Here is a 14,031-nt window from a genome sequence, read left to right as displayed (position 1 = left end):
TAATAATTAGAAGTTATATCCAAGTGCATAGCCTTTAAACTTTTATTAACTGCTCACTGAATTTCACAAAGATGAAACCATGTCTGAATGTTTTCTGAATACAAAAGGCTTATTCCCATCTGTTCCTGAGAATTTCATCAAATGAAATTTCACATATTAGGTAGAACAAATGAAATATAGTTAGTAGTATCTGCAGAAATGCTACATTAATAACGGAAATGAAAGGGAGGGGAGAAAAAGGAAGATGCTAGAGGCAAATCATTGTAGTTTTATTTTAAATGTGTCTGAGAGATGTGGTTTTTTGTCTATTGCTTTGAAGAGGAAAAATAAAAGTGAGAAAATGTGTTTTCTGGGTGTGTGTATGTAATTGAAATGGATCACATGGAACTGAAGTTTTCTCCCTTTTCCTTTGCCCTTTTATCCCCTCCTTGCATCACGACACTGACTCACTGAGATACGTTTCCACCCACCTATGAAGCAGAAGATTTTATGTTACCAAGCGGCAGGATTGAGTTTAGGGACTTCTATCTCATTCTGCTTCAGTGTCCCACTGAATAAGACAGCTAATCTCCTGTAGCAGAGCAGTTAAAATAATTGATGAGTGTGTGTGTTGAATCCCCTGGAGATGCTGGAGCAAGGAGGGGGTGAAGGGAAAATAGAAGAGAAAAAGGAAGGGGAGGAGGGCAGGTGCTGATTTCAGCCCTGTAGCGTCAGGATTGCGTCAATTTGGGTTTCAACCACGTCTACAGTCTAAGAGCGGAGCTACTCAGAAGAGCCAAAACAGGAAAGGGGGTGGCAAATCACTGAGTGAGGGAGAGCTAAGATCCCTCTCTGCTCTATCGCCCCCCGCCCCCCACCTTACTCGCGCATGAAGGTCCCCTGAGCTGTACATTGGTGTTTGCATCACTCGGAAAATCCAGCCCCTGGTTCTGGGGAAGAAGAAAACAGCAGTTTTCATAGCGAGGCAAGACAGGGGTTGCTATTCAGTACCTCGGACAGAGCACGCAGCAAACATGGCTCCGATCACCTCAAGCAGAGAGGAATTTGGTAAGCAAGTTCTTAACCAAACTTAAAAACGGTTTGTTTGTTTATTTTTCTTCGGGGCTACTGCTTGAAGTGTATATTGCCTCTAAAGGCTGAGTGGAAGTTAGCTAGCCCCTGTATTCTTGAGGAGAATGGGAATGGTTTTCAGATAATCTTAGTAAACCCATCTCTTCCTCTTACCAGGTATCCTCCTTGGAAACTGCATTCTGCTATAGCTATGGTACCTCCAGGAAGTTCTCAAAGATTTAGGGAGCTCCTTAGACTGTAGTAGAAGCACAGCGTTCTGATATTTGCTTGTTTTTTGTTTTTTGTTTTTTTAATTTGGCCTTTGAGGATTCCTTTTAGGTAAAAATATTGTGTCTGTCATTTGGGGCTACAGTTGTTGGTTGGGGTGGGGGGGTGACAGGGAAGCAGCACAGAGCTTAAAAAGCAAAATATATTTAAGACATCAAAAAGATGGAGTCAGTTAAAATAATTTGAACTAGCAAGCCTTAACACTCTCATTTTATATCAGGAAGGACTATAATTATTTTATGACCATATCTCTAGGCTACATTATGTAATTTTTTCTTCTTCAGAAGATGTTGCTAGGTAGGATTAAAGGGCAGCATTTCTAGCAGTCACTATTACATCATACCAAAGGTGCGCTGTTTGCTATTCAAATATACCTCCTCTTTTTTCCCCCCTTAAGTTTTTGGTTCCATTATGTTCAATCTTTATGCAATAGGAAGTCGTGCTTCCTTTTAAGTTGATACAACATTGAAATTCAAACATTCTTATAAAAGTGTGCTAATGAGCTTGAGAGTCAGGGGGTGGTGAGGGAACTGCCTTCATCAGTGGGTGAACTAGTTTTGTTTTCTATTCCCAAATGTATACATTCTACCAGTAGGCAAGACTTCAAGAGTATATTTTATTTGAATTATATTGTTTAGTTATTTGATATGAAAATTCAAAGAAGATAAAGTTTGACTCTGATTGGTCATAATAATTGCTGTTCAGAACTATCCAAATGGCTGTTTGTAATTACACTGATATTGTGTCTGTTACCCATGCTTGATGGGAAAAAATGAATTACTTTTTTTAATGGGCCATTATCTGCATTGCTTCCTTTCCAAAATTAATAGAATGAAACAAATAAACTCTATCTTGAAATCTAAGGTTTTTTTCAGGTTTAAGCCCTATGATCTAGTGCATTTAACTAAAGTGTTTTAAGTTACTTTCTGTTTTCTTTGACATATGCAAAGACTTTCCTCATATTCCCACTTTGCTACAGTAGACTTTATGGTCAAACAAATTGTGTGCACCTTTTAAAAGACCTTAATTGCATAGACAACTTCAAAGCTTATGCTAAGTTTGGCTAGTCATATGTAGTTCCTTACTCCTTTTTTCTATTCCATACTCTATCAGATTTTGGAATTCTAAGATTTATTTCTAATCTTTAAATGATTCAGCTTTTTTACATTTCTTTAAATTAATTTTTTGCCTTCTCAGACACTTTTTATTACACATGTCAGTTCTTAATCAATTCTTCATTAAGTTTGGGTTTGTAATTATTGGGAGAAATGCACAGAATCCTAAGGAGAGAGAGGCTAGCAAAAAGAGTAGTAACAAAAGATTCTTATCAGAGGTATTCAAATATACCCTAACCCTTTGTATTCCTGGACTTTTTACCTCAATAGAGGAAGGATATTTGAAAAATATAATAAAATAACAAAGCTTAGGGAGCTAGGGCAGAAATCATTATATTTAGCTATTTTTGCTTCGATTTTACTCAACATCCATTTAAAATGGACAATATCTGGACAGCATAATACTGAGCTTTTATACACAGATGCTAATCATTTGTTGGGAAAAAATATCCTTACATGTGGAACATGATTACCTTAATGCATAAGCAATGTCACTGAACATCAATAATTTAATGCTCCATTCTTAGGAGAATGTAAATTTGGTTTTTATTACTGTATTGCCACATTGAAATGTACTAAAATAAAAAAATCAGTTATGAATAAGACCAAATTCTCAGTTATGTTCATTCATTCTTTTCATTATATGTTAAAAAGGAAATTATTTCCTAGAAGACACTTCTATTTTATTGCTATTCATATTTGTGCAAATTGTACTGTTTCTCCCTTTGTACTTTAGCAGTAATTCTAATGAGGAAAGATTTTAAGAATCAGAACACGAACATTTTGATTGTTATAAACTGATTAAATATTAGCTGTCTAGTTTTGTTTTGTTTTTAATCAGTCTATTTCTCTTAATTCTGGCCCAGTATGTTACAGAGAAACTTCTAATATGTATGGCAGAGTATGGTAAATGTTGTACAGTTACTTCATAATTTCATTGGCTATATCACTGTATCTTGCATCCTAGGTAAAATAGTTCAGAAATTCCTAATACAGTATTTGAATACTGCATGCTTTGAATCCCATGATCAGTAACAAAGTATGATGTTTCAGGAATAAATAGCTGGGCACACAATGTCAATGAAAAAAAAATAAAATTAGTACTGTCCTGCCAAGCTATAGTTGTCCTGCATAATTAAATTAAAAAATATATCCGTAGGATTTTTCTCCTCCTTAGTTTCTTACTGTCATTTTGTTTATGGCACACAACTGAAATGAGGGAGTTTCCATAATGCTGTATTTCTTTCTTGGTGTCACCCAGGGGATGTGTTTATACCTGAAGGTGGCGTGAAATATGTACATAACTCTTATCCTGAGCAGCTCGAAAGTAATTCAATCTGTCCAACCTACTGCAATTGCCATCTCTATTATGTTTTTTTCAAATTGCCTTGTATCTCAAGCTTTACTCCTTTAATAGAAATTATTGGCCATTTCATTTTCCAGATGAAATTCCTACAGTGGTGGGGATCTTCAGTGCATTTGGTCTGGTCTTCACAGTATCTCTGTTTGCTTGGATCTGCTGTCAGAGAAAATCATCCAAGACTAACAAGACTCCTCCCTATAAATTTGTTCATGTGCTCAAGGGAGTTGACATTTATCCAGAAAACCTAAACAGTAAGAAGAAGTTTGGAGCAGATGACAAAAATGAAGCAAAAAATAAACCAGTTGTGCCAAAGACCTCACTACATCTTGACCTTGAGAAGAAAGACCTCAATGGCAATTTCCCCAAAGCAAATCCCAAAGCTGGCAGCCCTTCTGATCTTGAGAACTTAACTCCTAAACCCTTCTCAGAAAGGGAACAGAAAGAGTCCGCTTCCCCTGACAGCTTGAAGTCAAATTCATCCTTATGTTCTGTAGAGAAACAGGATAAACTTGGTACCCTTTTCTTTTCTTTAGAATATAACTTTGAGAAAAAGGCATTTATTGTGAACATCAAAGAAGCTCGTGGCCTGCCAGCAATGGATGAACAGTCAATGACTTCTGATCCCTATATCAAAATGACCATCCTTCCTGAGAAGAAGCACAAAGTGAAAACCAGAGTCCTGAGAAAGACCTTAGATCCAGCTTTTGATGAAACCTTCACCTTCTATGGGATCCCATATAGCCAAATACAAGATTTGGTTCTTCACTTTATTATCCTGAGTTTTGACAGATTTTCAAGAGATGATATTATTGGAGAAGTTCTTATTCCCCTCTCAGGCATTGAATTGGCTGATGGAAGAATGCTAATGAACAGGGAAATCATCAAAAGAAATGTTAGGGTAATTGATTTTAAGTATATTTAAAATACTTGCAATGAAGATTGAGATATTAGTATACTATTAGTAGCTAATTTACAATTGGTAGAAGTTTAACATGAAAATTCTATCAGTTTTGAGACATAATTATTACCATGTTTAATACCAATACCAATTATTAATAACATGCTTAAAATAATTTCATTTATATAATTTTATAATTATATAAATACTTAACAAGATGTCTTAATAGATATAAATATGACAATCAAGTTTCCTGAAACTTTTATTATACATTCTAAGTATTTATTTTTCTCTATTGCCTGAATATTTTGACATATCTAAAACAAAATAACATGAAAAACAAAATCTTTCTCATTCAAAATTAAGTAAATACTATTGACTCAATTAAAGCATAATTGAATTTCTGAAATCATTTATTCCTAAGGATTTAGTATTTGTCTTGAATTTTAATGAACTCATTTTCCAAAGAGCAGAAATCTTACATTATACTTAATGATTATCTTCTATACATATGCATGTCAGCAACATTATTAATTAGTTATCATAGTTTCATTTTAGTCTAGAAGCTATCTATTCCTGACCATAATTTTTAAAGTATGAATAGAATGTTATTTACTCTGCTTTGGGTGTCATTTTCTTTTATTTTTTTTTCTCTCTCACAGTATTCTAAATTAATAATTTATGAAGCTAAACTAAACAAAGCATCTCAATTTAGAGTGATATATCAGGTCATCATATTATAATTGTCTTTGGAGATTTATTAAAGTGAGGATTCTATATTTTATCTTAACAAAGAATCATTACAACTGAAAGGGAATTTACAGATGACCAAGCCCTTCCCTGTCTTGTGCCTATTTTTGATGAGCAAACCTAACTAGAGAAGTAAAATAGATAAACTAAAAATCACCATGTAACTTTTAAGTAAGCAAGTTTACCCCTCTCACACTCATGTGTAAATTTGGGAGTGGTAAACTAAAATTCTTATTTCCCTTCTTTCTCTAACTTGTAATTCTCCAACATTTATTCATACAATTTCTATGCTTTGACTGCCCTCCCCAACTTGATCACTTCCTATTTAAAGCAGAATTATATTGCTTCTTAGTGGGTTAGAGGCTTCAGAATTAGAACCTTAGTCTCTTGACTCTAATCCAGTAATTTTATATCAAATTATAATACTCTCCATGTCTGATATATATTTACTTTATTCAAATTATATTCATTTATTAAGACTCTTTAGAGCTAGTTTAAATTTTCACCCCAAGAGAACAAAAGTATAGGGAAAGCATATTCATTAACTATGATGCAAAAATCATCCTTCTTTATATTAACAGGCATGTAGAATAATTTTAATACCCTGCATTTTACATTATAATAACCAAGATTATGCATTTTCCTTCATGCTTTGTGAAGGAGATTGTCAGTATCTTAAATATCAAATTGGTATTAATTTGTATATTCTGTTTCAAAATAAGAGGTCAATTTATTTCATCAGTTTTGCAAGGATACTCCAAAATTGACAATGCCATCTTAATGTAATCTACTTCTTAGGTTCGGCACAATATCATAAATATAATCCTCCAGCTCAGGGTTCCTTACATTAGGGTATATATATATGTGTGTGTGTGTGTGTGTGTGTGTGTGTGTGTGTGTGTGTGTGTGTGTGTGTATACACACACACATATATATATATGTATATATATATATATATAATTTTGATAACTGTATTTCAATAGTTTACTTTGAAAACATGTGTGTTATTTTAAAAGTTTTCTGAAGGGTCAATAGAATTTACCAGACTGACAAGAATTTCATAAGAAAAAAAATAGTTAAGAACCTCTCCTCCTAATTTTAGGCTTTAAGTTTTTTTGGGCTTTATTCCTATCAAAACTTTTGTTTTATGTTATGTCATTCCATAATTAGAGTTCAGATATCAACTAGAGAATATTGCAGTAAACCCAGACAGAGGGAACAGAAAATCCAAACCAAATTCTCCCAGGATCTTAATACAGTCCCTGAGAGTAAGGAAACCCTATTATTCCATTTAATTGAGAGAAGAGAGCACAATAGAATCTTATTTAAGTCTGGAAAGCATTTTTGAGGATGCCTAATAACCCTGATTAGACAAGGCTTCCACAACTACAAAAAATATGTTAATTTTGATCCTTAGTCTTTAGAAAGATTGAATGATATGTTAATTCTTAAAGATTACTTAAACAAATGTAAAGTGATTCCCCAAAATAAAAGTCAAAGCTAGCTCTATGTAAACTACTTATTCAACCTTTTTTGAAAAATTCAAAAAAGGGGTGTGGTTAACCCTCTGAAAATAAAAACATGAAGCAATTACCATGAAGACCACAAGATGGCAGACATATGTGCTAAGATATGATTGTGATAGTAACTCATATGAAGCTTTCTATTAATAATACATTTTACTCAGTTTTATTAATGCCAGATAGTAATATTAGTTAAATAAAATAGAAATATGTAAGTACTAAGAGGAGTCCACTGGTAAACATTTCATCATCAACAGAAAATATATAATTGTTGAAAGGTAATCATGAAAAGTTTCTTTATTTCTCTAGAAGTCTTCAGGACGAGGCGAGCTACTGATCTCTCTTTGCTACCAGTCCACAACCAACACTCTCACTGTGGTGGTTCTAAAAGCTCGGCACCTACCTAAAGCAGATGTTTCTGGATTATCAGGTAACCTTGTAATTTAAATAAATCTTTGTGTATCAGCAAAGAGTTGATCCAAGTTTATAAACATTATATTTTATTATGACTAAAGTCCTCATTTTTTTTCTAGTTATAAGTTCAACCAAAGGGCCTCCTTTGGTTCCATAAGTCAACCAACACTATCGTATTTGTTTAACTTAAAAATGATTAAAACAGGAATCCAGAGAGATGGCAGTTTTATAGAGGCATGTAATTAGCACTAGTATGAGATAAACTTAGATGAAATCTAGAGTAAATAAGCAGAGTTTTTCTTTTATTTTTATATGATTTAATTTTTATTTTATAATAGTTATAAAGTAATAAAATGAATTTGCTCTTCTTCTATGTTCTGTAGTATGTCTCTTCTGTTATCTGTATTTATCTTTTTTCTTTACCAGAACCAATAAAAAGTCAGAAATAGTTTTATGTTCTGTGACAGATGAAAGAAAGGAGATATTAATTATCAATAATTTATTAGGTACTTATTGTGGATATGTACCAAGGAAATTGATTCAATTATTTTAAAATCATCTTTAAGCACTAAAATCAGCTACAAAATTTAGAAAAGATCTATCCCTAACCTTGTGACTCTTATAATCAAAAGGGGATAGAACACAGGTTTTACATGAATGGAGAAAAATGCTGATTATGCCCCAGGAGGGATATTGTTGCAAAAGGGTGCTATCTTAGTTTAAGAGGGGCAAGGTTAGCTTGGTTAACAATTAAGCTGTGTCCTTAATTAACTTAATCATTTCATCCTAATGTTGTACTCCAACTATGATCTTTAAGTTGTATCTTCAATCCTGCCCTCCCTGTTGAGTCATATTTCTCTCCACAAATATCTGCTTGACCCCTTGAAACATGGTCTCACCTATACCTCAATCCATTAGCTGCCAAACTATGTTCATTCTTACTTATTGTGTCTGGTACATTATTTCTTACCATTTTCTTCATACAAGTGCAGTCAAGAACTTTATGTGTTTTCATATGGCCTATCACAGTTGTCTCCTTCCCTATCTTTTTTGCATATAGCAAGATGCTGGTTTATAGCACCTCCCTATTTCATTCTGTCCTACACCTTGCTATGGCAAGAATCATATAACATTATTATCATATTATGACACTATTGGAAAACCTCTAGAGCCCCCCTCAATATTTATAGAATAAAGTTCAAACCCAGAATACCATTAAATACCCTCCATAATGTCTGTAATATGTCTAGTCTTATCTTGTTACTTGCCCTCACAGACTATACATACCTGAAAATGGGTCAGTTCATAATTCCAACATCTTTTCTTGTGCTATTATAACTTATTTCTTTTGTTCACAAATCCTAACATTAAGGAATATATATCTTCCCCCATATTGAGCTTCACCAAAATTATTATTTCCAAATGAATACATAATAATCCTTCTACATAGAGGTTGAACTCTTCCTTTTCCATGAATTTTGCATCAATCCTTCAAATACAAGTAATATTTTCCTACTTCAACCTAATAACATAATACTTGTTTCTCACTTGTATATTTATTGTTGTAATATGTATTGACATTTTCCATCTACTTAATTTGTTTTACTCTATTTAGTCTCTAACCTCCTTGTATGTGGGGATCATATCTAATTTATCTTTGTTCCTCTAGCACCTAGCACAATTTCTTTTGAGTAGAAGGAAAAGAGTACTTTTCTTTTTCACTTGAGGTATGTTCAACCATTTGCTAGTAACTATAAGAGGCATGAGGAAAAATTAAAAAATCTAAGTTTGAGGATCTAACCATTTGGTTGGCCAGAAAAGAAAAGGCTAGGCATCCTGGAATAATTAGAGAGATATTCAAAATGTGTACAAATAAGTCCTAAGTTTTATAGTAATCATTTGTGTAATTATATAAGGAGCAGGACATACAGACAGTAATATCCAAAAGAGTATAGCACAGGTGAACAGAAAACAAGCATCTTTAGACAAGGTCTATCCCATAAAGGGATGAAAGGAAGATACACTTCTAGAATTTGAAATAAAATTAGAAATTTCCATACAAACACACCCATATTCATATACAGATATATACACATACAAATACTTTATTTGTAAATGTAAAAAAATAAAAAGAATAATAAGCATAGATCTGATGGTGAAAAAATAATTGATTAAAGTATGGCATGTTAATTAGAGGAATATTGACCTGACAGATATGAATTTTACAAATACATACAAAATAATATATTGTCAGGTCAAAATAAAAATAACTATTTCATAGAGTACAAATATTTTTACAAAACATACAATACATTAAAATGTAGAAAATATAATTTCTTTTTCTTGCCACATGAAAAAATGTATTAATACCAATCTATATGTTTTACTTAGATATTTAGATGTTATTATTTATTTTGTTACAAATTATTTTAATTGTTAATTCTTGAATAATATAAATGTTAATTTATTTAATCAAGATTTTCACTTAAATGAAGTTGAGACTTAGAGAGGACAAGAAACTTTTCTATCCATGGCTATAGAGTCAATCCAGAATTTAAATTTATATTCTAATTTTGATTTCCATCTTAGTGTTCTTCCTACTATACCAGAGTGGTACATTAGGATTACAGTACTAAGACACATGCTGTATCAGTAAAATTTCCTCTTTTCTATTTCTTCTAAACTCTCTCTCTCCCTCCCCCCCATCTCTCTCTCCTGCTTTTCATTATATTTTTTCTCCATTTCAATCAACTATTCTATTTAACAAATCCTACTATATTTTTGTTTCCTTTCTCATTTCAGATCCTTATGTTAAAGTGAACCTATATCATGCAAAAAAGAGGATCTCTAAGAAGAAAACACATGTGAAGAAATGTACCCCTAATGCAGTATTCAATGAATTATTTGTGTTTGACATTCCTTGTGAAGGTCTTGAGGAGATCAGTGTAGAATTCTTGGTTTTGGATTCTGATAGGGGATCAAGGAATGAAGTAATTGGGCGGTTGGTCCTTGGAGCATCAGCAGAAGGAACAGGTGGAGAGCACTGGAAGGAGATCTGTGAATATCCTAGGAGACAGATTGCCAAGTGGCATATGCTATGTGATGGTTAGCATCCTAGCAATGATTTGGAACTTAATGATTTTCCATAGCAAAGAGAAATTTTCTTTCCTTTTGAATTATGATTACAAGCTTTTAACAGAAAGGTAGCCTTTATGTTTGAACTGGGTTAAATGATCATATCAAGAGATAATTGTAAATTTTATCATCCATTTGATTCTTCTTCATTAGAGAAATTTGATATAATTTCAAAAGAGATTCAACTTCCCTGGAGGTAATGATTGTCAAAATGTAAATTTCAGTAAGGACAGTCAGGACTTTCATAAATATATCATTGCATTCCTAGTTGGTAGCATTGGTCTTGAGGGTATACCTCTTTTGTATATGTTAATGGAACTTGTGTCTCTTGAGACATTAACATGGAATACATACCTTTTTAGTGCAAGTATATCAGAACTCTTCTGTGAAAATTCATTCATTGTTTCTAAAAGTTGGGGAAACAATATTTTGATCAATCCAAAGATTTTAAAAAATGTTCACAATTTGATTTATCAATTTTGTCATGTAAAAATAGTTGTTTTGTACAAAATGATGTCTACTTATTCCTTTACGGTTTGAAGATATTAGGTATCATTTTCTCACAAGGAAAATAACTTAGATACCTTCTAAAAGCTAGTTAGCAAGTTTAAACAATTAGTTTTAGAAAAGGGCTCAGATGGAATCCAGTTGTACTGTTATATTATAGGTAAATTCTATGACTGAATGCTAAAATCATTGTCCTTTCCAAAATATTTAGATGAGTGACTTGAATTCAGAAGATCTTAATGATGAATGGAGAACTGAAAGAGCATCCAGTTCAAACTCCTCATTTTACAAATGAAGCCTAGAGAGCATCAGTGACTTCCGCAGGATCAAATATTGTAAAATGTCACATGAAAACTCTAAAGTTTTCCACCACTTTGTCACATTCCCCAAACTCAATAAGGCCTAAAGAAACACACACACACACACACACACACACACACACACACACACACACACACACACACACCTTTTTTTCACTTTGTTATATCAGTTAAATCAAAGGAATAGAGACAAAATACCTAACTAGAAAAGTTAGAAAATCTATTAAGGAGACATATAGTCATTGTTGTCTGAATTAAGAGATAATAATACTGACTAATTCTTCATTAAAATCTTTTATTTTTTAATCAGTGCCAATGGACCATCTATTTAAATATAAAAGCAAACTGAGATTGTAAAAATCTGTTGGTTGCCACATGAAAAAAGGAATTGTTCCAAAAGCCAAAGAAAGGAAACAAAAATAATAAAAAATAATTTTTTAAAAATAAAGAAAAAATCAATCCCCATGGAAATGTATTTGCATTAATACCAAATATGTTTTGCCCATTCCACTAGCACAGACCTAAATATAAAGTTTACTGTCCTCTCTTGATTAAATTGCCCTGGCAATGATGTCTGCAAACAAACTATATAATTATGCCCTATATCACTTTTCAGGGTTTGGGCTCTGGAGGCCATTTTAATACTACTAGAGAAACAATGCAAAACTAAATGATCACTTAGAAAAAATGATTTTGGTCACTGCATGTGGATTTCAATGATGGTAGAAGTGAAGTTGGAAATTCCAATGCAGTTGAAATATGAAATATGCAAGTAAGAAATAAATAACACTGAAAGAATTACATTTTGAGTCTTTCAGGTTTTGTGTCAGTACTTTATCAGTTTTTGAGACTGTGTTTGATATCATGGTGTTTATAAAATTCTATGAAATTGCATTTTTGAAACAACTTATACATGCTTTTTATGACTGTGCTTAATATAAAGTAAATGTATTACATTCTGTATGTATAAAAAACTGGAATCAACTGTCTTTTGTTTCAAAATAATTGTATTTGTTCTTATGTCCCTACTATTTCACCCTACCACAGTATCCTCTTAGAACATCATGTTCCACATAATATTCTTATGACAGAATCATCAATGGAGACAGACTAATGGGACTATAGAATTTTTAAGCTAAAAGGATTTCAGGACTCATCTAGTTCAACTGCCTCATTTTACAGAAGAAGAAACTAAGGTGCCAAGAGGTTAAATAATTTGCTTAAGGATGTATGGTTAGTTAATGGCAGAGTTGAGGCTTGAATCCAGTTCTCCTGATTCTCAAATGTAGTGCCCTTTTTCACTCTACCACATCTAATGCCTCTATGCAGTTATAAGTTCTAATTCTGTGAAAGGCAAATTGCTTTTTTATTAATTTCTTTAGCTTCTTGGGCTAGGCCTCTTTTATTAGAATCTCCATAAAGTTAAAAATAAGAAACTGCTAAAGTATCTCCTTCTGGCAACCTAAGTGTTAATATTATTACCATCTAAGGAATTACTGTTGAGGGTGGAGGGAGGTAGGGAGAAAATGTTAAAAAAAATGAAAAATTTTTTATTAAAATAAGAATTTGTAAATAGAATTTTTATTTTTTTTTAATTTGAAGCCTTCTTGAGTGTGAAAAGTTGAGTAAAAATGACTTGTAACTCATTCTAAGGAAAGAAAGAAAATTTAAAAAAATCAACTGAAACAGGCAGGAACATGTGTCATCCTGTCATCCAAGAATATTTTTTTCTTTTTTATAATATGCTGAATATCCATGTGCATATCTTGAATTCTGTTAAGGATCCTGCACTGTATGAAACTTGTAAAATAACTGTTTGTCTGAGTAGCCTACCCAGTCCCTTTTATTGGGAGGAATCCATGTTTGAAGAACTGTTGTAATTCAATAACTGATTTGTTCTGATGTTGTAATTCAATAGAAGTGAATTGGAAGAAAGCATGGTGTATGAGATTTTGTCATTTTTTGTGCCAGCTCTGTATGATGTGCCATGTTTGTAAGACAAGAATAAAATGCTGCTTTCATTCATGCCATCCCAAATCAATCTTCCAATCAATGTGTTTTTTATACAGCATTATTATTTCTCCATCTGGGCTCTACAGTTATTTTCTCTGCCATAATATTCTTGACACTGCCCTTCAAATCAACCAAAGGCAGACTTTAGAACTATTTGAATAATGTTATTTTATGGGAGAAGTTATAATTTTTGGTTTCACTTCCTCATTTTGCATCTATTTCCACTTTTTATTTTCTTTAATAATTTATTTGTGACCATTTTCACACTTTTCTATAAATTATTTCATAGTTCTTTGCTTATTTCATAATTTTCCATTTCCTTTCCTAACCTTCTTTCCCTCAGTTTTGACTTTTCTAATTCTATCTTTTTACAAATATTTTGAATCATCAGAACTCCCTTATCTATCCCCAAGTTAAAGAAAAGTATGATAGGGACCTGTTCACCACTTTGAAGGGTCAGGTATTTTTATCATGAAGGGTAGTGTAGTGAAGATTCAAGGTGAATAAAACATGAAAAAAATGATTCATGAATTGATTCCTATTTTTATATCATGGGGAGAGGAAAATAAAAGAAGAAAATAATGGAAGGGAATGGGAAGGAAGGAAGGAAAGAATGGGAATTGAAGGGAAGGTGAAGGGGAAAATACAATGGGCA

At 32.5% G+C, this 14,031-nt stretch overlaps 1 protein-coding gene across 2 annotated transcripts; it reads left to right on the top strand.

Annotated features, from left to right (window-relative positions):
* The first annotated feature begins 430 nt into the window (after positions 1–430).
* SYT4 (synaptotagmin 4) lies at positions 431–13,400 on the top strand. Of its 2 annotated transcripts, none has more exons than XM_007486723.3 (4): positions 431–1,047; positions 3,897–4,714; positions 7,300–7,417; positions 10,204–13,400. In XM_007486723.3, the coding sequence occupies exons 1-4, from the start codon at positions 1,014–1,016 to the stop codon at positions 10,509–10,511; spliced, it is 1,278 nt and encodes a 425-aa protein (XP_007486785.1). In that variant the 5' UTR covers positions 431–1,013; the 3' UTR covers positions 10,512–13,400. The 2 variants fall into 2 exon arrangements, with proteins under 2 accessions (XP_007486785.1, XP_001362439.1); XM_001362402.3 differs by having other exon boundaries at positions 7,297–7,417.
* Positions 13,401–14,031: the final 631 nt, after the last annotated feature.

Source organism: Monodelphis domestica, chromosome 3 (genome assembly GCF_027887165.1).
Source record: "Monodelphis domestica isolate mMonDom1 chromosome 3, mMonDom1.pri, whole genome shotgun sequence".
Lineage (NCBI taxonomy): Eukaryota > Metazoa > Chordata > Mammalia > Didelphimorphia > Didelphidae > Monodelphis > Monodelphis domestica.
This window is presented reverse-complemented; position numbering and strand designations above follow the sequence as displayed.